Source organism: Carcharodon carcharias, chromosome 9, assembly GCF_017639515.1.
Source record: "Carcharodon carcharias isolate sCarCar2 chromosome 9, sCarCar2.pri, whole genome shotgun sequence".
In the NCBI taxonomy this organism is placed as follows: domain Eukaryota; kingdom Metazoa; phylum Chordata; class Chondrichthyes; order Lamniformes; family Lamnidae; genus Carcharodon; species Carcharodon carcharias.
The window spans coordinates 46544646-46569577 of record NC_054475.1 but is presented as its reverse complement, the minus strand read 5'-3'; the positions used below and the strand labels follow the sequence as shown (position 1 = coordinate 46569577).

Genomic DNA, 24932 nt, shown 5'->3' with positions numbered 1-24932 from the left:
TCACGAATCTGCCTCTACAGCTGCAACAGTCTACATTCAATACAGAAATGACACCTTGGGCGCAGTCCATTGGCATCCATCCATCTTTGGGGACAATAAGGAGGATAACTTGTTTTTTATGTCAGTTGCCTGTAGGTAGTCCAGACCCTGGAACATTTTCGATATTTAGCTGTTCATCTATCTTGTCCCTTTTAAGAACACTAATCAATTACTCCTTACAAAGCACTAAGATGAGTCAGAGTTTAAATCCTGTTTGGTGAAGGAGGTTTGCTTGGAAATCTCTGGCTCCATGTCAACATAAAAGTCCATGCATGCTTTTTTTAAAAATGTTGGATGATTCAGCAAATTGGATGCAAGATGCGTTGAATCTCAAGGCCACCAAGGTGAGCAATAAAAATAGTTAAAAGACAGAACATGATGTCATGGGGGGAATTTCGGCATTGATGTGCCATGAGTGAAGATTGAATGAAGGCATGCCAGCTTTTATGATGGAAAGGAATCTGACTAAACCAGTTGCTCAATAATTAGTATTTATTTGAAATGAAGATGGTTACTGGACAGATTTATGACTAACACCCAAGTAATCACATGCACAGTTGACAAAAGTTTCTTGTCTTTCAAAATGCTGTACCGGATACAGAGTAAACAGGGAATGCATTCTTCTAGATTAATTAGCATTAGGAACCTGATCGTGTAGAATATTTAATGCTGCAAAGATTCTTAAATCCAGTTGAACAATTACCAATGTTGTTTTAAAAAGATATTTTTACATTTTTGTTACCTGCATATCATGGTTTTAGTTCGTAAATTGCATCAAACAATTTACAAGCTGTGTTGTAGATTATGGTTTAAGACTGATTGAGCTGTTAATGCTGCAAGAGACAAAAAAAAATCTGTTAAAATTGGAAACAATATTCAACTCTGGAATTAACAATGTGTGTTCCAAGTCATTTTTATGTGGTCAGTGTTTTCTCAAAATGTTTAAGGAACTGAAGCAAAGGCCTCACAGCTGCTTATTTCCACCTCAATCCTGGCTCATAACATTACTGCAGTCTTATCCTTGTTTTGGTCACGTTTAGATTCTATCCAATGTCCTTCTTGCAGCCTTTCAATCTCTACCCTCTGTATACTCCTAACTAGCTGAAACTCCAGCAGGCTCCACTGAATTCCACTCAACCATCGCTTGGTCTTTCTGACAGTGACTTTTTTCCCTCTTCCCAGCCTTGTTTGGTGAGCCTCCAAATGGGATCAAGTTGGATGGAGTTTCCCAGTTTCTCTCTCCACATTTAGAAAAACGTTCTCAAAGCCCATCTTTGGGAACATCGTTCAGTTATTTCACCATGCCTAAAAGTTGTTTCTTCATTGTTACTCTTTTTTTGCTCTTTCCTTCTCTTCATCCCCCTCTCCCAATTGAATTTTCATGGAATGTTTCCAACTGTAACAGTGCCATGTAAATGTTGACCATGTCATTTTGGAAGTGGAGATTTTAAATAATAGACTACAATATTTAGGGTGCCCAACGCCATTAAAATAATAAACATATGACCCATTTATTGAATTCACATTTCAGGTTTACAAAGAATCTCTCTCCTGACAAAATCAATGTGAGTACGCTTAAAGGGGAGGGCCAGCTGACGAATCTGGAACTGGATGAGGAAGTGCTGCAGAATGTGCTGGATCTACCCACTTGGCTGGCCATAACCAGGGTATACTGCAACAAGGCAGCCATTAGGGTAAGTAGAGCATATTCGGGCCTTTACTTATCTGGCTGTAAGTACTCTCATGTGACAACAATTTGACTGCTCCTGAGAACATGCTCCAACAATTTTTTTTTTCAGAGTAGTGGGAGTAAAGGAGGTGATTTTCAATACGATACCATTGTCAAAAAATCTTGAATCATTCCAGTTGTACTGCAGAGAAACAAAAAGTTACTCAGAACATCAACCAACCTGATTGATTAACGTTTGGTTTCACATGGACATAAAACAGTGTTCAAGTTAGTGGGCTGCACCCTGGACCACTGGTGTGCGCAGTGTGGCCAAGCTAAAAGCATTACTTGCTGGAAGATTGTCTCATAGGCCTGTAACCTCTGAGCTCCCCAGCATCAACTTTGAGGTGGATCCCAAAGATGCACTGGGGAGTCCCTCTTGTAAGTCCCCAGGTAAGGGTTTGCATGGCAGTTGCCCAGAAGTACACACTTCCTCTGGACGATTGCCCTGCTCTGGGAAATGCGGTTCAAATTGCCAACTTTGGATGGTTCTGCCAGGGTTAGACCAATAGTTAAATCAGAAAAAGTTAGAAGAATTAAAACCTCTTCTAACTTCTGGATAACTATTGTCAAAATCCATACTGACACACTCCACAAGACTCCTTCCACCCTCCACCCCTCCGACCACCTCACCATTCAACACCCGAAACCCCCCCATCTGCTTTATGGCAGCTAGTGCAGTAATAAAGGGGCGTGACCTAGTTGAATCTGCCGGAGCTGCACTTCATTGGGGTCTGCGAGGAGTCTTTCGATGCAGGCCCCAAGCAGCTCCAGCGAACACAAGTGTCAGCACAATTTTCAAGGGCAGCTAAGTATATATGTATTTATTTCTTCTAATTGCTGCAGGCCATCCCCTTCCAACACTAGTTGGAAGTTGCTGCCCATAATGTTATGGTGATGGCATAAGTGATCCTGTAGCACTTTATCATCTGTATTCTCCAGTTCACTGTAACAGCTTACCTCTTGTGGCAGGTACTGTTGAATGGAATAGACTTGCCTTCACCACTTTTTGCTGCAGTTAATGGGCATATAATCCAAAGTTGCCAGTAATGTAAAGAATATATAATAATAAAGCAAGGAGAGGCCTATGAGAAAGAGGTCGCTCCTGTGGCCACTCTTGTGTAAGCAACGTTATCACGCTTCACATAAAGCTTTGGAAGCTTACGTGGCTGGTCAACAAACCTCCTGGCTAGTAAGGGGATAAATATTAATATGCTGCAAATGTCAAGTTTCCTTGCAATAAATTATTACAGTATGACTAAAAATAATCCCCATCTATCTTAACATTCATAACAATGAAACAGTTCAATAGGCCAATCCCCCTTGGTTTTTAGGGTCATAAAAAAACACATTTTATTTGCACCAGCCAGATAGATGTGCTTGGTGCTTGAACCTTGTCTCATTTTTGAGTATAATTTCGTCTCATGGCATTGCTTTAAAAAATTGGTCTTGAATTAAATGGACTGTAGCTTGACAAGTAATGTGATGTTAATCATGTTTTTGATATCACACGCAGGCAGCAGGTCCTCATTGTGATTTGTCTAATAAGCAATTGTTGATCATTGCTCTTTTATTCAGATACAATGGACGAAGCTCAAGACCCACCCCATTTGCCTGGTAAGATAGATTACCAAATTTTAAGAAATGTCTCTCTTGTCCACTATTAATTTATTTATCTCTAGTCTGTTTGATTAATAAATGCTCTACTGTTTTACATTAACTGCACCTCTGTTCAGTTTTTGATTATAAATTTTGATATGGGTTGGATTGGACTGGATCAATGTCAGATAAAATGTCATTTGTTTGCTACTCTTCCCCCATCCCTTGATCTTTAAGGATAGCACTGGTTGGTTTCTGAAGTAGCATGTCGGTATGTTGAGCATAGTGACAGTGTAAAACGGGTGAAATAAAGTTTGAATAAATTGAACATTAACTTTAGTAATGGCATGAATCTTCAAGTCCTGTTCCTTAGAGATGTTTTACTTTTTTATGGCAGCAGAATATTTAAAAATGAACTGAATGATATGTAAATCGATCATCAAATATATTCAGCAATTACATTAAGAAATATTCCCCAGAGTAAGGGGGACAGAAGGATCAGCTAGATCCAACAAAGAAAATTTAAGGTAGTGTGAATCTGTGTTTTAGAAATAAGGTTTGTCATTTTAGATTTTTTTCGGCCGAGAAAGAAAAAAGTCATGGCACAATGAAATATCCCTACAGTAATCCACTTGGTTCCAAAAGGGATAATGCAGTGTCCGAGCCAGCAGTTTCTATTACTTGGAATCAATAAACCAAGGAAAGGTCTCAACTGACTCTTGTGTATAAACTGTGTCTTAAAATAGATTAGTATAGATTCATGTAGCATTTTAGCTCCAGAAATTATTCCTGTGAACTTTTAGGGTAAAAGCTGTCAATTGCCATTCACTTGGAATTTAACATTTTTAAGCATATTTCTCCTCCATCTCCCCTCCCCCCCCTGCCCACTCAACAATCCTCTACCCCTAGTTCCTTGATAAAGTTGAGGTGGAAATGAGGACCTGTGAGGAACCTCGACCCCCAAATGGACCATCTCCAATTGCAATTACAGCAGGTCAAAGGTCAGTATATTATTGTCATTTACTGTTGATTAATGGTAAATTCACTTCTGTAAAAAAAAAAATCTTTATCTCTTTAGAGACCAATAACTGGAAGTTCAAATCTCTTCAGAAGTTATTAGCTGAAAGAATGACATGATTTCATGTTTTAAAACATTTACTGCAATAAATGACTAAAAGAACTATTGACTAAACACAAGATTGTTTTTCTGTGGGCAACTTATACCTCTCTGTAATTTAAAGTATATTGCCCTTCTATACTTACGTTCCACAGTCTGCGGAATTACAGTCCTCATAGCACAACCCAGAGTTGCCCCCAGGCTCCAATGGGTTTCTGTATCCCTGCTTCACTGAGTAGTAACTTTGTGACTGTCTCCAGGTGCTTACCATAGTTTTTGGAGAGTATCTCAAATCTACTACCGGCTGTAAAGCCTGTTCAAATGATTCTTTCTCCCTCTGGTCATGCCAGGAGGAGTCCAGAATCCTTAATTGGCTGCAGGATGCGTCTCTTTGATTAGAGACCATCTCTTCCCCACATCTAGCATTGGTAGCTCGCAAACAGCCAAAACAGACTTTTCTCTCTGCTGATGACACAGAACTGCTGCATGTGTGAGAGATTTATTGATTTGTAGGAAAGCCTCTAACCTGATCTCAAAAATGGCTTCCTCTGGGCTCTTCCCCACGACGTAGTGAAACACATTAACCTTTGCATTCAGATGGAAATACTAATTAGCTCTCCTTGACTCCAACTCCCTTTCACCTGAGAAGTTATGGACAGTTTGCACTTAACCGTTTACAACCCTGTACCTTCAACCCTTTTTTCTGGGACTTTGTAAGTCACCAGATCTACCCATTGTGAACTCAGACCGCTGCCATTATCTCCTTGCACTACCCTTTCAGTAAAACAATCTGAGCCTTCCTTTGATCTCCAACAACCAGGCTTACTTCCAGGCAGACTGTAGAACAGATCACATGACTGTTCCGCAGTCAGCCTGACAGTCACATGGCCCATTCATTTACCCTAAATTTAAAGCTGCAGTTTCAGAATATGAGAGTCTCATAAACCTCATAATTGTAACAAGCTATTGAACGCACATAAGTGAAAAATAAGCATGAGGCAAAATAAATAGCGTGGCTACATAATTGAGTGCAGAGACAGCAACTAATATGGCAAAGCACCTTTCTGAAGCAGTTATTCTCATTTTAGGTAGAACATGTTTGAGAGAGACTCCAGATCAACAGACTGGAAAAGGCAGATTTGCATAATGCCTCATCACATCTCAAACACCTTGGAGCATTTAACATACGACAAATTACTTTGAAGTATGCTAGTTTTTCTATAGGCAAACACACAGACATGCTGTACCCAGTGAGCTCTCATCAGGAGCAGTGAGATGAGCGATCAATTAATCTAGATTATTGCATTGTTTTTGTGAGCTCAGGCCCCAGCAGAGCACTCTGTTGCTTTTAAAATAGTGCATCTTTAACATTCAAACAAACTGTCTAACATCTCAACGGGAAGATGGTACCTCTGACAATGAATTCTTCCTGAGTACTGCCAAGATTTTTTAACCTAGACTATCAACTTGCATTTTAGGGCCTGAGTGTACTATCACCTGAGTTTAGCTGAGAAAAACAATCTTGCCAATCAAAAAATAAATTCTAAGAAAATAAGACTGTACGACTGGAAGCTTTGCAGCTTATTTTACAAGAGGGGAAATGGTTCAGTTTGAAAATGCGCTGCTTTAGTGCAAGTGTACAATTCTAAATTTGATCACTGCCAGAGTATAAATTGGCTTCAACGTCTCTGTGCAGGGAAGTGAGGAGAAGCACCCAAGGTTCATGCTAGCTTTTCAAATAAGCATGAAGCTGCGTTAGAGATGGAATTAGACTTGGTAGTGATACCCTGCCCCTCAATGAGCAGTCTGCCTAGATTCAAAGTAAAGACTCAAATGTAAGTTGACGCCCAGAGAATCCTGTCTAAATGAGAATTGGCACCTTCCAAACAGGAGAGACAAAAACCAAGTAGTCTGATTTTTGTAAATCTTTTGTATAATATGATTTTTGTTGAGAGGCATTAAAAAATCTCATCTGTAATGGAAAAACCTTTTATTCCACAGCAGTTAACAGAACTGTTGAGACAAATAGGTAAATTAATTTTATGGAACAATACTGATCTTGTATTTGATCCCAGCCCTTAAGAAGTATGAGCCAGGTGTGTGGTTGATAGAAGAAATGTATCCTGTCAGTGTGTTCTCTCTTCTACATTTACATACAATTTTCTCAAAGGTCCAGCATTCCAGTACTGTAAGGGAGGGAGTGTCAACATATCAATATTTGACTTAAAACATTACAGCACAGAAAGTAGCCATTCAGCCCATGTTTCTGCATTGGCTCTCCGAATGAGCAGTTCACTTAGTGCCATTCTTCTGCTTTCTACCCACAACCTTGCACATTCTTCCTCTTAAGATAGCATTCAAAAGAGAATTAGATTATTTTGATTGAACATTAATGAAGTTTATCTGCTATTAGAGCAATCTTGGGCTTATTGTGTCGAGCATTATGTATCTCTGACTCACTCGACACACATGCTTGCAGTTAGTACTCAGATATGAACAAATGGGCCTAACTGATTAATAAAGAAGTGATTAAATATCTCACTGGGAACTTGGTTTGCTTTCTGTTGTGCCATGCTGTGAACAGCAAGAATATTGTTCAGCTTAAGACAGGTCAGAAGTTGTAATAAAAATGTGCAAGTCATCTTCTGTATTGTGGTGAAACTTATGAGCAGAACAACAAAAGTCAACTGCTCAGCTATTTTTCCTTTCTGTTGGCAAGCCCTGTGCTCCAGCTCTTATTTCCTACTCTCTGAGAACAGGCTGTCCAAAATATCTACAGATCTGTGTCCATGTATGTTAATTGCAAGATTAAACCCTTCACTTGAGGATTGATCTGATTCAGTAAAACCTTTTACTAATTTCCTTAGAAATTAAAACTTTTGCAACCAATTGCCCCAGAAATCTGCCTTTCATTTAAAGTTTTGGAACTATCGAAAACCTCTCCCTGTTTTCATTCGTCTCAGAGGTGCTGTTTATTAATCTGATTTACTTAGCAATGTGACACACCGGAGCGCCAGCGTGGAGTAGCAGGAATGGGTGGGCTGTTTTCATTCCTCTGCAACCCAACTGAAGGCCACAGTTATTCAAATAGTTGATTGTTTTAATATTTCTTTCCTCACCCCATATAAATTGTTTTGGCTTTTGTAATTTGCTGTCATTTCAGTTTAGCTGCCTAAAGCATTGGCATTGCTGCAGTTTCAGTAATTAGTCCTTTCAATCAAGTCAGTTTGGGTTAGTTTTCTCAGTTCTTGTCACAAAGAAAGGAACTGAGTTCAAAATCTTAAATTTCACCCAGACTGTTTCTTTAAAAACACTGCTGCAATCTGTCTCCCTTTTTAAAAACCCAATAATTATGCCACAGAAAACTGAAAGGCAAGCATTTTAAGTAATCACCAGCTGAGATCCTCAATATTCTAGTATTTTAATGAGTGCAAAATATTGCAATTACTATAATTATACCTGACCTTTCAGTTATTTCATGACTCGTAAACTAGTATCCACATTAATTATGGAGGAAACTCCATGATCAAAGGCAACAATGAACTTCACCTAAATTTCAAAGTGATTCTCAGGCTTTGAATAAGACAGGAATTTTAAAATGCAGATCCAGGCACTTATCTTGTCTAAAATTATTTGTGAACTTTAAAGTCTTCACAAGTGATTAGGTAAGAGGAAAAGATATGTGGGCCAGCTGTTTCTCACATTGGTAATGAAATACTTTTGGATTAAAGGGTCTGGTGCATTCAATTCATAGTTACATCACAATTTTATTGTTCTCATGACATTGCTGCAACTGATCTTGAAACTAGCTCTGGTTGGACTTTTGCAATATATTGTGTACACAAATTACTTGTCATTTAAAATTTCAAAAATTCATGTACAGCCATATTAGAAATGGCCCCAGCCAGTGGGATTGCATTTTCCCTATTTAGATGCTGCATTGAGAACCTGTCAGATACTCATGTCCAATGGGAGAGGAGTGGGGAGCCCTATCAAATCTATCCATTTCACCTGGTAGCAAGTTGAGTCAGCCAAATGACTTGGACTTAAAGGAAATGTATACAAGACATGTGGAAGAAGGAAGAAAAGATATTAGAAGCGTAGTTACGATATCAAAAGTGGAATGGAAGGGGAGTAGGTAGAGAAGAGAAGATGTAGGAAATAGAACTGACTTTTTTATTCTTGATTGATTTGAAGCGGATAAAGTTATGTTAATGAAGTTTTGATTCATGTAATGTTCAATGTAATTTTAGCAATGACTGGGAGCCTTGATTTTTGTGCTCAAGCCATGGAGTGAGAATTGAATTCAGAAACTCGTTATTCAGAGACAAGTGTGCTGCTCGTGAAGCCATGGCTGACGTTAGCACAAGTGCATAACTGAGTTTAGTATAGAATTTGGAGAGTGCTGCTATGTCAGAGTTGTGCTGTATTTTGATACAATTGTAATTCAAGGCCTTATTTGTTTAGTAGGAGATCCCATTACAGTATTTGAATAACAGCATAATTCTGCCAACACTTATTCCTCAGTCAATACCACCAAATACAGACTAACTTGTTTTTATTAGTGCAGCATTGCTCTGCACCAATTGATTACCGTCATGGTTTATATAATGGGAAATACTTTAAAAGTATTTGGCTGTGAAGTATTGTAGGACATCCTGAGTACATGAAAGGCACTCTTATGAATTTGCAAAATCGACCAGCTACTGCAATGGGAATGCAGTTAGTTTTGTCAGTGGTTAGAACCCGGAGTAAATATCACATTGTTGTACACTTCACCTCACCATATTTACCTGCCACCAATTATGACATCTCTGCCAAATCTGCTTCAAACAATTCCCTTGTTTTCTTCATGAGTAAAAAGCTGTGAATGCTGTAATCTGAAATAAAAACAGAAAATTCTGGAAATACTCAGGTCTGATAATACCTGTGAATACAGAAATAGAGTTGTCGTTTCAGTTCGGAGACTCTTCAAGATGATTTTGACAAAGGGCCATCAATCTGAAATGCTCATTCTGTGTCTCTTCATAGCTCTAATCCTGCTGAGGATTTCCAGCATTTTCTGTTTCTATTTCTTCATGGTTTCTTTTCTGTTTTCTTTCCAATTCAATTATTGTATATTTCTCGATCTTAGCTTTCTCAACATTCGTGAATCACTTTTTTTTTCAAAAAATTTTCACCATTTGCTTGATTTTGTTTTAAACCTTGAAACAGATGACAAGTAATTTTGCAAAGTTCATGAGCACATTTAGCAGTACTTGTTAAACTGACAAATCAAATCATTTCACTCACTTCACTTGCTATAAAATCGTGTATAAGCTGACCTTCACTTTGCTTTTCGTGCCTGTGAAATCTACAAGTGTCTTTTGCAGTCATGCTATGATGCATACAATGTTTCTCAATTCTTTTGTGTCTGCTTATAAAATCTAAGTTAAGCTGCAACATTCAGTTACATGATCCTGAAATATTTGTTCTTGGCCTGCAGTGAATATGGCTTTGCTGAAAAGGTGGTAGAAGGAATGTCCATTGTGGTGAATTCCATTGTAGTTAAAATTGAAGCAAAAGCCTTCAATACTTCCTTTGAGCTGTGGCAACTTCAAGGTTATAGTGTTAATCCCAAGTGGCAGCAAAGTGATCTCCGATTCACGAGAATTACAGATCCAGAGCGAGGGGAGGTAAGAGTTCAAATCACTTAAAGTATCAATTGATATAACACCTCTGCTAAGTCGATGCACTGATTTGAACTGGACCACTAAGCAGTGTGGTGATCTGTGAATGCATTGCCCCCTATAATCAGACAAATCTTCCACTAAGGAGGTCAATTGAATAGGCACTACAGGGATCCAATTAGGGCCTTAATGTATGTAACAGCGATAGTTTTAGTAATGGCAAAAATGGAAGCAAATGTAACTGATGTGTTGTAGAAGGAACAGCAGTTTTCAAGTTGAATCACTCGCAATCTTTAAATAAAAGCTTTCTCATGAAAATCCCTTTAGTAAGATGTTCAAAATTTTGTTAACAGGTGGTTATGCATGATCCCTACTTAGCATGAACATTTTTGGTTTGCAAGCCATATTATCTAACAATTTAACCACCGTGCATGTGGGTATGTGATCAGCAATGAAAAGTTGTAGTGTTCTTCTCCAAAGATAGAATTTAGTGGAGGTAAACAAGCTGCTAGGTGTCTGACCAATCATAGAATTGATATGGCACAAAAAGACTTAATGTTTCCTGAATTACATTTGTAGAGGAAATGTAAACACTCCTAGAAAAGCACAAGAGTATGCAGCCACTACACCCAACTGAACTGTTCGAAAATGTTGTCGTCTCAATGCTTGTGTTGCTTCAAAATAATTGACTTCTCAATTACGCTTAAACAATGTGCTTGAAGCATTGAACTTCGTAACCATACTGTACAATGATAGTGAATACTTCTGAGGATAAGCTTCATGTATTAAAGATCTATCCAAGGAAAAATGTGTTCTGGTAGTTTTTTTTTTCAGTGCTCCATCACAAAGATAAAATCATGTCGCTGAAACAAGCTTGACAACAATGAACATAATGCACAGCTTGTTTAGTCATCAACTGAATAATTCTTGAATGCCTCTGTTCACATTGGTGTTTATATTCTCATTTTAAATGGTTTGTTTGTTATAAACCGCATGCTTGGTCACTAATCTTTCCACTCTTAAGTAGCCAAGAACTCTTAGAACTGCGAAAAATGAAATTATTTCCTGTGTTAGCAAAATCTATGATTGTGTGGCTGAGAAAGCTGTTCAGCGAACTGTTTGCTGTACAGTAAAATTCCTTTGTGAGAGTCTGAAGTATCAAACACATTGCAAATTTAATTGAGATTACAGTTTGAGTTTTGAGCATTCAGCATTATACATACTTTCTGCAACAACATTTAGAAAAAAAGTTTTACTTATAAGAAAAGATGTTCTACGGTTGTAATCAAAAAACCTAGTTCTTTTTCCTATCGCATTAGCCATGCTTTTTTAAATAGTGTAATCTCTTTGATTCATTTATTCTATCATAGAATTGTCCATGATGAGTCAGCGGTTTATAAAAACAGGGCTGTTAGACAAAATAGTAATACCAAACACAATGACCGGAAACTGAACTGGACTAGCCACATGTAGCCACAGTATTTAAGAGCAGGTCAGAGGCTAAGAATTGTGCGACAAGTAACCTATCTCCTGACTCTCCAAAGCCTGTCCACCACCTACAAGGCACAAGACAGGAGTGTGATAGAATACTCTCCACTTGCCTGGATGAGTGCAGCTCCCACAACACTCAACAAGCTTGACACAGTCCAGGACACAGTAGCCCACTTTATTGGCACCATATCCACAAACATTCACTCCTTCCACCACTGATGCACGGTAGCAGCAATGTGTACCATCTACAAGATGCGCTGCAGGAATTCACCAAGACTCTTTTGACAGCATCTTCCAAACCCACGACCATCTAGAAGGACAAGGGCAGCAGATAGATGGGAACACCACTACCTGGAAGTTCCACTCCAAGTCGCTCACCATCCTGACTTGGAAACATATCACTGCTCCTTCACTGCGGCTGGGTCAAAATCCTGGAACTCCCTTCCCAACAGCACTATGGATGTACCTACACCCGATGGACTGCATTGGTTCAAGAAGGCAGCTCACCACCTTCTCAAGGGAACTAGGGATGGGCAATAAATGCTGGCCCAGCCAGTGAAGCCCACATCCCGTGAATGAATACATAAAAACATTGGGACTGTCTCTGACCTGGAACCAGCATCAGTGAGGTAAGTCTGAGAGTTTTGTTGTTTTGACCAGCATCTGGGAACATAGGAGATGAAGGTTTTAGAAAAATTTGAGCCAATCCTTGGGTTGTAGCTAGATGCAGTGATGAGATTTGGGGACATTAAGGAGAATGTTCACAACTTTGAGTCATTGGGAGCGCTGGAAATGCTATATGTTTGTAAGCAGTGATAGTGAGGTCACAGGATCTAGGGAACAAATTTTGGCCCAGTAAGACTAAAGCGTGACTTTTGGAGTAGTGGAGATTGCTGGTAAGTGTTGGAATTTGGGGACTGCCCTCATAGCGGAGGGGGATTCAAGGAGCATGGAATCCATACTGCAGTTTTAAAACTGTCACCATAATTTACCCTTAATGAGCCTGTTCTTGTATTCAGCCAGATTTACTGTTAAAATAATGAAGCTATCTGTGCTCACTGTTATTAGAGTAAATTGCTCAGGCAGTTCTGCCTGAGCTGCATTCCTCTTTGAGACAATCTGCACAAAATATGTGGAACTCAATTTTCGAGTCCATGACACACCCGTGTTTTCATTCTGCAAACCTGGCTGTAAGCTTCTTTCACCACCCACTTCAAATTTTTAAAAAATCAGTCATTTAATTTTTGTTTGACTTTATATAGCATTCATTTAATTCATTTATTTTAAAGCATGGAGGTTGGAAACTCTAGGATGATGCATGCAATATTGACCCTGGCAAGAGTGGGATCAAGCCTGAGTGCTACACCAGCAGAAGTCATAGAGGACTACAGCACAGAAAAAGGCCCTTTGGCCCATTGAGTCTGCACTGGTCAAACAAGCACCCAACTATTCTAATCCCGTTTTTCAGCACACAGGCCCATAGCCTTGTATGCCATGGCATTGCAAGTGCACATCCAAATACTTCTTAAACGTTATGAGGGTTTCTGCCTGTACCACCCTTTCAGGCAGTGAGTTCCAGATTTCCAACACCCTCTGGGTGAAAAAATTCTTCCTCTCATCCCCTCTAAACCTCCTGCCCCTTACCTTAAATCTATGCCCCCTGGTTATTGATCCCTCCACCAAGGGGAAAAGTTCCTTCCTATCTACCCTATCTATGCCTCTCATAATTTTATACACCTCAATCATGTCCCCCCTCAATCTCCTCTGCTCTAGGGAAAATAACCCCAGTCTATCCAATCTCTCCTCATAACTAAAACTCTCCAGCCCAGACAACATCCTGGTAATCTCCTCAGCACTCTCTAGTGTAATCCTGTCCTTCCTATAATGCGGATTCCAGAACGACACACAATACTCTAGCTGTGGTCTAACCAGCGTTTTATACAGTTCCAGCATAACCTCCCTACTCTTATATTCTATGCCTCGGCTAATAAAGGCAAGCTGTGAAATAGCATGCTTTCAAGATACGCTCCCTGAGGAATGCATTATGGTGTGTCCCAGCATACAAAATATTTTAAAACAAAAACAGAATTACCTGGCAAAACTCAGCAGGTCTGGCAGCATCGGTGGAGAAGAAAAGAGTTGACGTTTCGAGTCCTCATGACCCTTCGACAGAACTTGAGTTCGAGTCCAAGAAAGAGTTGAAATATAAGCTGGTTTAAGGTGTGTGTGTGGGGGGGCGGAGAGAGAGAAAGAGAAGTGGAGGGGGGGTGTGGTTGTAGGGACAAACAAGCAGTGATAGAAGCAGATCATCAAAAGATGTCAACAACAATAGAACAAAAGAACACATAGGTGTTAAAGTTGGTGATATTATCTAAACGAATGTGCTAATTAAGAATGGATGGTAGGGCACTCAAGGTATAGCTCTAGTGGGGGTGGGGAGAGCATAAAAGATTTTAACATATTTAAAAATAATGGAAATAGGTGGGAAAAGAAAAATCTATATAATTTATTGGGAAAAAAAGGAAGGGGGAAACAGAAAGGGGGTAGGAATGGGGGAGGGAGCTCACGACCTAAAGTTGTTGAATTCAATATTCAGTCCGGAAGGCTGTAAAGTGCCTAGTTGGAAGGTGAGGTGTTGTTCCTCCAGTTTGCGTTGGGCTTCACTGGAACAATGCAGCAAGCCAAGGACAGACATGTGGGCAAGAGAGCAGGGTGGAGTGTTAAAATGGCAAGCGACAGGGAGGTTTGGGTCATTCTTGCGGACAGACCGCAGGTGTTCTGCAAAGCGGTCGCCCAGTTTACGTTTGGTCTCTCCAATGTAGAGGAGACCACATTGGGAGCAACGAATGCAGTAGACTAAGTTGGGGGAAATGTAAGTGGAATGCTGCTTCACTTGAAAGGAGTGTTTGGGCCCTTGGACGGTGAGGAGAGAGGAAGTGAAGGGACATTTCATCAAGCCATTGTTTCCAGGACTGTCACTGACCTCACCTCCTCTGGGGATCTCTCTCCCACAGCTTCCAACCTGATAGTCGCCCAACCTCGGACGGCCCGCTTCTATCTCCTACCCAAAATCCACAAATAGAACTGCCCCGGTAGACCGATCGTCTCAGCTTGCTCCTGCCCCACAGAACTCATTTCTCGTTATCTTGACTCCCTTCTCTCTCCCCTTGTCCAGTCCCTTCCCACCTACATCCGTGATTCCTCTGACGCCTTACGTCACATCAACAATTTCCAGTTCCCTGGCCCCAACCGCTTCCTCTTCACCATGGACCTCCAATCCCTCTACACCTCCATCCCCCACCAGGATGGTCTGAGGGCCCTTAGCTTCTTCCTCGAACAGAGGCCCGAACAATCCCCATCCACCACTACTCTCCTCTGTCTGGCTGAACTTGTTCTCAGGCTGAACAATTTCTCCTTCAACTCCTCTCACTTCCTCCAAATAAAAGGTGTGGCTATGGGTACCCACATGGGCCCCAGCTATGCCTGTCTCTTTATGGGGTATGTGGAACATTCCTTGTTCCAGTCCTACTCCGGCCCCCTTCCACAACTTTTTCTCCGGTACATCGATGATTACTTCGGTGCTGCATCATGCTCTCGTCGGGACTTGGAAAAATTTATTAATTTTGCTTCCAATCCACCCCTCCATCATTTTCACGTGGTCCATCTGACACTTCCCTTCCCTTCCTTGACCTCTCTGTCTCAATCTCTGGTGATAGACTGTCCACCAATATCCATTACAAACCCACCGACTCCCACAGCTACCTCGACTACAGCTCCTCACACCCCGCTTCCTGTAAGGACTCCTTCCCGTTCTCTCAGTTCCTTCGCCTCACATCTGTTCCGATGATGCTACCTTCAAAAACAGTACCTCTGACATGTCCTCCTTCTTCCTTAACCGAGGTTTTCCACCCACAGTCGTTGGCAGGGCCCTCAACTGTGTCCAGCCCATCTCCTGTGCATCTGCCCTCACGCCTTCTCCTCCCTCCCAGAAACATGATAGAGTCCCCCTGGTCCTCACTTATCACCCCACCAGCCTCCGCATTCAAAGGATTATCCTCTGCCATTTCCGCCAACTCCAGCATGATGCCACCACCAAACACATCTTCCCTTCACCCCCCCTATCGGCATTCCGTAGGGATTGCTCCCTCCGGGACACCCTGGTTCACTCCTCCATCACCCCCTGCTCCTCAACCCCCTCCTATGGCACCACCCCATGCCCACACAAAAGATGCAACACCTGCCCCTTCATTTCCTCTCTCCTCACCGTCCAAGGGCCCAAACACTCCTTTCAAGTGAAGCAGCATTTCACTTGCATTTCCCCCAACTTAGTCTACTGCATTCGTTGCTCCCAATGCGGTCTCCTCTACATTGGAGAGACCAAACGTAAACTGGGCGACCGCTTGCAGAACACCTGTGGTCTGTCGGCAAGAATGAACCAAACCTCCCTGTCGCTTGCCATTTTAACACTCCACCCTGCTCTCTTGCCCACATGTCCATCTTTGGCTTGCTGCATTGTTCCAGTGAAGCCCAACGCAAACTGGAGGAGCAACACCTCATCTTCCGACTAGGCACTTTACAGCCTTCCGGACTGAATATTGAATTCAACAACTTTAGGTCGTGAGCTCCCTCCCCCATCCCCACCCCCTTTCTGTTTCCCCCTTCCTTTTTTTTCCAATAAATTATATAGATTTTTCTTTTCCCACCTATTTCCATTATTTTAAAATATTTTAAAATCTTTTATGCTCTCCCCACCCCCACTAGAGCTATACCTTGAGTGCCCTACCATCCATTCTTAATTAGCACATTCATTTAGATAATATCACCAACTTTAACACCTATGTGTTCTTTTGTTCTATTGTTGTTGACATCTTTTGATGATCTGCTTCTATCACTGCTTGTTTGTCCCTACAACCACACCCCCACTCCACCTCTCTCTCTCTCTCTCTCTCTCTCTCTCCGCCCCCCACACACACACCTTAAACCAGCTTATATTTCAACTCTTTCTTGGACTCGAACTCAAGTTCTGTCGAAGGGTCATGAGGACTCGAAACGTCAACTCTTTTCTTCTCCGCCGATGCTGCCAGACCTGCTGAGTTTTTCCAGGTAATTCTGTTTTTGTTTTGGATTTCTAGCATCCGCAGGTTTTTTGTTTTTATTTTTTCCAAAATATTTTACTTGCTTGGCCCCAATGTAATGTGAATTTTGGTTTTATTGTGGTCTGTCTGCACTACTGTGTCATAAATGTATGGGTCTTGAGCCATTTGCATGTTTTTCATTATTCATAAAATATAAAAACAAAGTAACAGCAACTAACTCGAATTGCTGAACTTTTTATAGTTTGCAAGGGTTATGGTTTGAATCCTATGTATTTTTGACAGGTTTTGACTTTTAAGGAAATAAACTGGCAGACACTCCGTATCGAAGCTGATGCTATCCCAGGTGATCAGAGCATTATCAGTACGCCACTAAGACTGATCACCAACCAGTCAAAAATCAAACTTGTGCTTAAGAGAAGGGTATGTACAGCCCACCAACTTTCATACTTTTCGTTATGCCATTCATAAATTATCAGTAGCTAACAATGCAGATATTCCACTGAACTGTACCTAATGTTAAATATTAGAAAAGGAGATGCCTCTGCACTGCTGTCTTTATTGCTGACTGCATGCAGCTGGGAAACTGGCATTTTGATTGACCATAAGAAATAGGAGCAGGATTAGGCCATTCAGCTCCTTGAACCACCTGTACTGTTCAATAAGATCATGGTTGACCTGATTGTGCCTTAATTCCACTTTCCTGCCTGCCCCTCAAAACCTTTGACTCCTTGTCAATCAGAAATCTGTATCTTTCAACCTTGAATATATTCAATGCCCCAGTCTCCAGTCCTATCTGGGAAGAGAATTCCAAAAATACCAATTTTCTGAGAGAAACAATTCTTGCCTATCTCTGTGTGAAAAGGAAGACCCCTTATTTTGAAATTGTGCCCCCAGATCGAGAAATCCCCACAAGGAGGGAAACATCCTCTTATCGTTTATCCTGTCAAGCCCTCTCATCTTGTGTTTAAATAAAATCAATGGAGTATATCTTTGGGAGTTATGAAATATCTCTTTAAATGACTGCCACTGCTTATTTACTGGCTTGCCTTTTAACTATTTACCCAGTCTCGAAGCACATCACCCTGCTTCGTGTCATCTTTGCTGGTCTTTCCTGGCCGTTTGGCGGATAGACATAAAACCAAGGAATAAGGGTGAACAAACATTGGAATTTCTTGCCCCTCATTCTGGGCTCCATTTAAACCCAGGTCCCAGTGATAAAAGGCCATTGTACCACCTGGTCTCCACCTACAATACTTGACCATGTAGAAAGTCTGTAAGTTGTACTTGTCATTTAATTGTTTGATACCATCAGAAACACTTGAAATACTAAAAGTAAATGCAGGGAAGAATTGGCATGGTGTTTGAAGCTGATATTCAAGCACATGACCCTCTGGCTGTTTTACTGCATTCAATAAACCTACCAGGTGACTTTATTTTTAATGCTTACTTCGACTGTAAATATGACAATTAGGGAGAACAATGTTGCCAACTAAACTGGAAAACCACATTTTCACTTAGTTGCTAAGGTGCTCTACAGTTTGGTCAGCTAAGCTGCATGGCAATATTTCACAATCTACAGAAGTCTTGTTCTATACCATCTTGCCCTAAATAGATGAACTTTAAAATGCATCATCATTGATTAGCAGTCCAGTCCAATTTTCTGTGCATGTTTTGTTGCATTTTGACTGTATTCCTTATGGCGCATAATTCTAGTCAGAGGGAGAATCAGCAGTAGTTGTAACTCTTTCGAGTACAAACACATTTCCATCTGATCCTATTCAGATGAAGTTACATTGTTTCATAGTTTGCCATTGTGAGATTGAACTCTTGATCTTGGGGTTACAAGCCCAGTACCATAACCACTTGGCTATTTAGGCCAAGCCCAGCAGTAGCTGTAATGTAAATGCATTTGACTTCGGATAGATTGCCCCCAATTGACTTAACAATTTAACTGCATAGATTCTGTTACAATGACCATGAAACATGTTAATTTGATCATGTAAATGAGTAAAAAGAGCTACCTCATCCATATCTTATGCTAGGCATATGTGCACTTGTTTTTACTACCTGTAATGCATTGCAACAACTGCTTCTATTTATTTATAGTGCTTTTAACATAGTAAAACATCCCAAGGTGCTTCACAGGAGGATTATTAAACAAAATTCAGCATGGAGCTACCCAAAGAGGTATTAGGACAGATAAAAGATTTTCAGGAGCATCTTGAGATGGAAGACTTGAGGGATGGAATTTTCCATCTTGTTGCCTAAGCAGTTGAAGGCATAGCTTGTGGTGGCACGATTAAAATCGGGGATGTGCAAGAGACCAGAATTGGAGGAGTGCAATGATCTCTAAAAACTTGAGGAAATTAGAGACAGGAAGAGGCAAGGCCATGGAGGGATTTGAAAACGAGGATGAAAAACTTAAAATCTAAGTATTGTTGGATTGGGAGACAATATAAGTTGACAAACGCAAGAGTGATAGTTGAATGCAACTTGATGCTAGTTACAATGTATACAGTAGTCCTGTGATGTCGTATTATATTTGTTTCTACTGTTCTAGTGAATTTTGTAAGGAAATAGAGGGCTAGTGGAAGATGAGGTGGAACTTAATTTTTAAAAAAAATTCAACTAATTTTCTCATCTAAAAACCATAATTGGATTTTCTACAATTTTGTATTTTAAAAAAAAAAGTCTTGTGGGGAATTGGAATGAAAAATGTTCCACACATGTTTTAAGAATGCTCAACATAACATCTTTCTTTTATACCAGGTGAAAGATTGCAATGTGGTGGGCTCGAAGTTAATGTTCCTATTGGATGATTTGCTGTGGGTTCTGACTGACTCCCAACTGAAAGCAATGATTGAATATGCACAGTCACTCAGTGAGGCTATGGAAAATTCAGCCAAGCAGCGCAAGAGAATGGCTCCAGAAACTGCAGGGGTGAGTGCAAATGAGATTCAGCACTTGATCAGTTAAATTTTCCTAGTAACAACTGACCTGTGTTATGCAGGTTTTTCAGTTGCAATAAATCCAAATTTTATCAACTTTCTTCTGTTTTCGGTTTAAATTGGGAGTCATCTGATCAGTGTTTGCAGAAAATGTTTTTGATGGTGTTCAACTTTGTAGCCTTTAATATTTAAGCTGGAACAATCTGAATAATGATTTTTTTTTTCGCAGTCTGACTGACAAGTTAGGGCCTGCTGCAGATACTTTGGGTTCAGTGTCTGTCTGAGCATCTTTCTTTGGGAGTTGACTTCCACTGTCCAAAATCGACTTCCACAATTATGCAACCAGGGAATGTGACAAAAGTGCCCTCTTGTGACCTGAAACCATTGTTTTGGGTTTTCAACATGTGCACCACTTTAATCTCCTCAAAGATGGACCAGACGGACACAAACATTTTGTGACACAAGGCCACCTGTGAATCGTTGGGTTTCTTTATTTAACAGCTCTTCAGCATATTAAATATTAGCTGAAATCAAAAATCTCTGATGTCACAGGACTTCACTTCCCATATGTAAAGAATATAAAAATTTCATATTTCTGCACAACTTTAGATGAAGAAAAATTGAGGACTAGTATTTTGGTCTTCAGCGCTTCTTTAGTCCACTTTTGTTTTCTCAAATTAGCCTCACTGCAATGTCAGCCTTTAATACGCACCCAAGAGTAGAAACCTCCAGCCTAACTTAGTGATGACCCCACTGAATTCTCATAGATTGAGTTGTCACAGCAGCAGTGTATGTAAATGATCATAAGAATGTTAGTTATCTGTTGATGTATTTAGCATGCTGATTCTATCACTCTTGCTAATTACTTAGGTGCACCCCAATCCCCCAAGCCATAAATTTGTCTGTTTTAAGAGCCACGTTTAGCTCAATTATTGCATTTTTAACAAATATTATGACAGCACCGGGGACAAATCGGAAAAAGATACTTTTTAATCTTGCCATTTTTCCACCTTTTTCTGCATCCCCAAAAATATGTTTTTGATCTGCATGCCACCTATAACTGAGTGACTTTAAAGGAATCACACTGTTCAGCCAGCTGTTGAGAAATTTACACGAGTAACCAATGATTTTCATTTGTGATAATGTGTGCACATAAAACTGGGTGCACTGGTTCCCCAAGTTGATTTTGATGTCAGCTTTTGAAATTTTCGCTTTGACCTTCTCTTGAGGGTCAGTTTTGTTAGTTTAAACTGGTTTGTGGGGAGATATTGGAGCAGAAGCAACTGGAAAAAAACGGAAGGGTATTGTATATTTGTGGAAACTAATTGCTAACTAACATTAATGAACCCTATTATAAGATGGAACTTATTATGGAGGGAAAAGTTGATATTGTGACACAATGTAGCAGGAAGGCACCTTGCATGGACTGAAAGATTTTTAATATAGATACATATTTAAGTGGGTGTTTGTATGCAAAGTGATATTTGACTAAGCTGTTAAAATATAAATCAATACACCTTATTAGAAGTTATGTATATTTTTATATGGCAAACATATCCCAATGTATAAGCTGTCTTGCGATGTATATTGTGTTAGATTATCTTGTTCAGGATCCAGATTGGTCTCTACTTCAGCTGTGCCAAGGGCCAAGATAAACAATTATTTATTGTTTAAAATCCAATTAATGACACATCACAGGGCCTAAGGAGTCCCCTGAAGGAGCTTGGAATAATTTAATCTAGAAATCAGGACTACAATTGACTTTTCAAAATCTGTTCAATTAAATTGGAAGCAAGTGTATGTGGGAAAGATCGGTAGGTGATTTTCACACTGTAAGGTCCTACAAACAACAAATCATATAAGTGGTCAGTTCATCTGTATTGGTGATAGTAGTTGAGGGTTGAATATTGGCCAGGGCACAAGAACTGTCTACCCTTCAGTAGTACCGTGGATTTTGTTTACATCCAGCTGAAAAGGCAAATGATCCAACATTCCTTAAAGACCCTGTTGGACTGCTTGCTTATTTGTTTGGTTAGTTTAAACAGTGGAGTACAGGGCATCAGTTCTAACAATGTAGCATCAGTGCTTTAATGAGATATGTTACGATCCTTGGCCAGACCCTGAAGTGGTGGTTGGCAGAGGATCCGGTTAGGAACCAAAAATGTTTTTATTAAAGTAGATAAAGTTTGAGATTCAAGATGCTTACTAAGATTCCACAGATTTTGAACAAACAAAAATAAACTTTACAGAAAGATCTAACAATCTATAATATCTATCATATAATCTAACATTCAAGGTAACAGAGGTAGATGTGAATTAACAGGCAAACTGTGGTCTGACATGCCACATTACACAATAAATGACAGATGAGACCAAAACAGGTTTCATGGATTTCTCAACAACCCACCCAGATGTTTGTCACACTAAGCCAACTAATCTTACTGAAACTCCGTCTCTCTCTCTCAAGGGATTCCAGTCTTCACGTTCGAAGATCTCGCCTTGGAATTCTCCAAAGGTTGTTCCAATTCTGACAGCTTCAGCAATGGCCCACTTCACAGGGTTTTGATTTCTCCTTCCGAAATTACTTCCCCCGGATTTCTAAGTACACTGAAACACTAGCTCACAAGCACAATTTCAGCTCTTCGGGTGTGCCAAACAGAACACTATTGCTCCAAAGGGGTACTTCTGCCCCAATGGCCCACAGCACAGAGTCACCAATCTTCGGTTACCTTTGTGGATATTCTGGACTTCTCTCGAGCCCACTTCACTTGGTCTGCTAACTGCTGCCCTTTTCATGCTTTTTAACTTAACTTGGGTCTCTTCCTGTCCTTGTCCCAGGGACACTTATTTAAATTGACTGACTGAAAACTGGCTCCCCAAGAAGTGCTGTTCACTGACCCTTGACTTATCACTACACTTCAAGAGGCCCCCACCCTTGTTACTGAGCAGGAACAAATGTAACGAGTAGTGGAACATCCTCCACCTTAAATGTTGCAATCTCCACAGACTACAAGCTTACATAACATGCACGGATGGATTTCATTACAGAGGCCACGTGAAATAATCCAGTTTGTGGTTTCAGATTGATCACACTAGAAAATTCTACTTCGTGCATATAGGTCCTTAATGAAAGCTCATCCCATGACCCAACATGAGCATTCGGGCATACCATGCTCCATGATTCCAGTATGACTACAATATACAGTGGGTCACTCTCAGCTCTTGCACAATGTCTACCCTGGGTCTTACATTCCCTGCATACTACTGTTAAATCACTGCATCAAAGATGGGTAAAAGTGACATCAGAATAACAAGATGCACTTGGCTTTTAATCTCAATTATTGTGTTACCATGGCTCTATTGTCCACTTCATTTTATTACTTTGAATACCAGTAATAATACCAACATCTCCCAGACCATCAATGTTGTTGTCTATCCCTCCATCTACAAAAAATTATGGACACGCAGCAAACCATCCATATCAGATGGGTTGTCTACTGATGGCTGAAGAGGCTAGTCCTTGAGAGGGAGGTTCTGTCACAAGGTGTCATTGAGGGTGGTTGTTTTTGGAATTAGTGTCTTTTGTCAAGTCAATGTAGTCACTGGTCATCATGATGGTGTACGCCAGCCCAGCGGAGGTGTTGTCATTTTCCCCCCTCAGTTCCAGGTGTGATAATTGTCGGTTAGGGACCCTCTGTCGGGCTTGCAAGTATCCTTGAAGCGGAGCTTTGGGAGTCCGACTGGTTGCCCGGCTCTGGCTGCCTCACCATTCAGAAGTTCCTGGGGTAACCATCCTGCGGATGTGCTTGGGCCAACGAAGCCGCTTCTGAGTTCTATCAAACTTGGGAGCTCTACCTTTGAGAGGACTGCTGCATTTGTGATTTTGTCATGCTGGGATCTTCCCATAATGCTCTGCAGATAGCAACACTGGAAATGGTCATCATGGGATGGGCAAAATCAACAATAATGTACAAAGCCTCTTGAAATTTGTACCCTGAATAAACTCTGGGCCCCAGTCAGTCAGGCATGTGTAATAAATTACTCTCTCATTCCATTAGCTGCTTAATTTGAAGAAGAAACCTTTACCTGAGGCCCACTTAAACAATGTACCCCAAATTAATCAGAAATCTGTTTTAACTCTGTGCTGATTGCACAAACCACTTCGGGCATTGAGGTATGCAGGCAATGTGAGCCATCATTCCCTCAGACTCTACAACTGACAGTGTAGCATACTCTCCTGCACTGAAATGTCAACCTAGATTGTGCTGGAGCCTTGAATCCACACTTTTTTTTGATTGAGGCCAGCCTTACCATTGCTCTTGTTCCAGTGGCATAATTCGAATGGGTGAAATGCGCTAACGTAATGTTGCGATATAAGATATATTGAGCTGACCCACTCCAGTGTAGTTGATTTGCCATAACTGGAATGAAAAGCAAAATAATTAGAGGCTTTGTATGTGTTTAAAATCACCATGTGAAGACCAGAACTACCAGATACCAGAATTATGTGAAAGATGACTTGAGTTTTCTGTTGGAGTGATGGAAAAACTACCTTTATTTTCACAGTTATGCAAATTCCCACAAGTTGAATCGTTGAATGTTTCAAATTGACGGTAGTTAATGTTACAAAAGTGAAGTCTGAGAAATTTCTGGAGTCACCATGTTTTCTACTGGGCATCTAAATATAATAGCCCAAAATTTTTCTTAACGGCAATGAATGGTGCCTGTTGTTAAATTTGCCTTTTCCAGGTTCAGTGTTGAGGATGCTGTTCATGGCAAGCATATGATATCATTTTGGCACCTTCTACAGGGTAACTGGGATCTCAGTAAAGAAGCTGTGTACCACCTCAACCAATCAGATTGAAGCATTAGGAAATTTCCAGTGCAACCACTGAAAAGGAATTATAATTTAAAATTGTGAACTTCATGTCAAAACAGGTCCTGAGAGGATTGAGATAGAAAAAGTAAAAGAAAATTAACTTTTTTTAAAATCCCACAATTAAAACCAAAAGGAATGAGACTCTGCATTTATTAGTTTTCTGTGCTGGAGAGGTTGATTTGGCATAATTAATATTTAGCATGTTGTTAAAAGGATACTCGAGCTTAAAATGACAACTTGACTTTCCTCTGCATCTATCATGCAAGTGCAAAAACTTAACACTAGTCAATGCGTTTGAACAGGGAGCCAGAGAGCAAGATGCCAGCAGTGCATCTCTGACAACTTTTTGATTTCTGTATTTAATT

The 24932-nt window shown here is 40.3% G+C and overlaps 1 protein-coding gene across 1 annotated transcript in view; it reads left to right on the top strand.

Annotated features, from left to right (window-relative positions):
- uhrf1bp1 (UHRF1 binding protein 1) overlaps positions 1-24932 on the top strand; it is a 159549-nt gene that overhangs the window by 65653 nt on the left and 68964 nt on the right. The window contains exons 2-7 of the mRNA XM_041195586.1: positions 1571-1733; positions 3347-3385; positions 4277-4368; positions 9970-10159; positions 17023-17160; positions 19510-19680. Coding sequence (XP_041051520.1) covers positions 1571-1733; positions 3347-3385; positions 4277-4368; positions 9970-10159; positions 17023-17160; positions 19510-19680 — 793 coding nt within the window. The remainder of the gene's footprint in view (positions 1-1570; positions 1734-3346; positions 3386-4276; positions 4369-9969; positions 10160-17022; positions 17161-19509; positions 19681-24932) is intronic.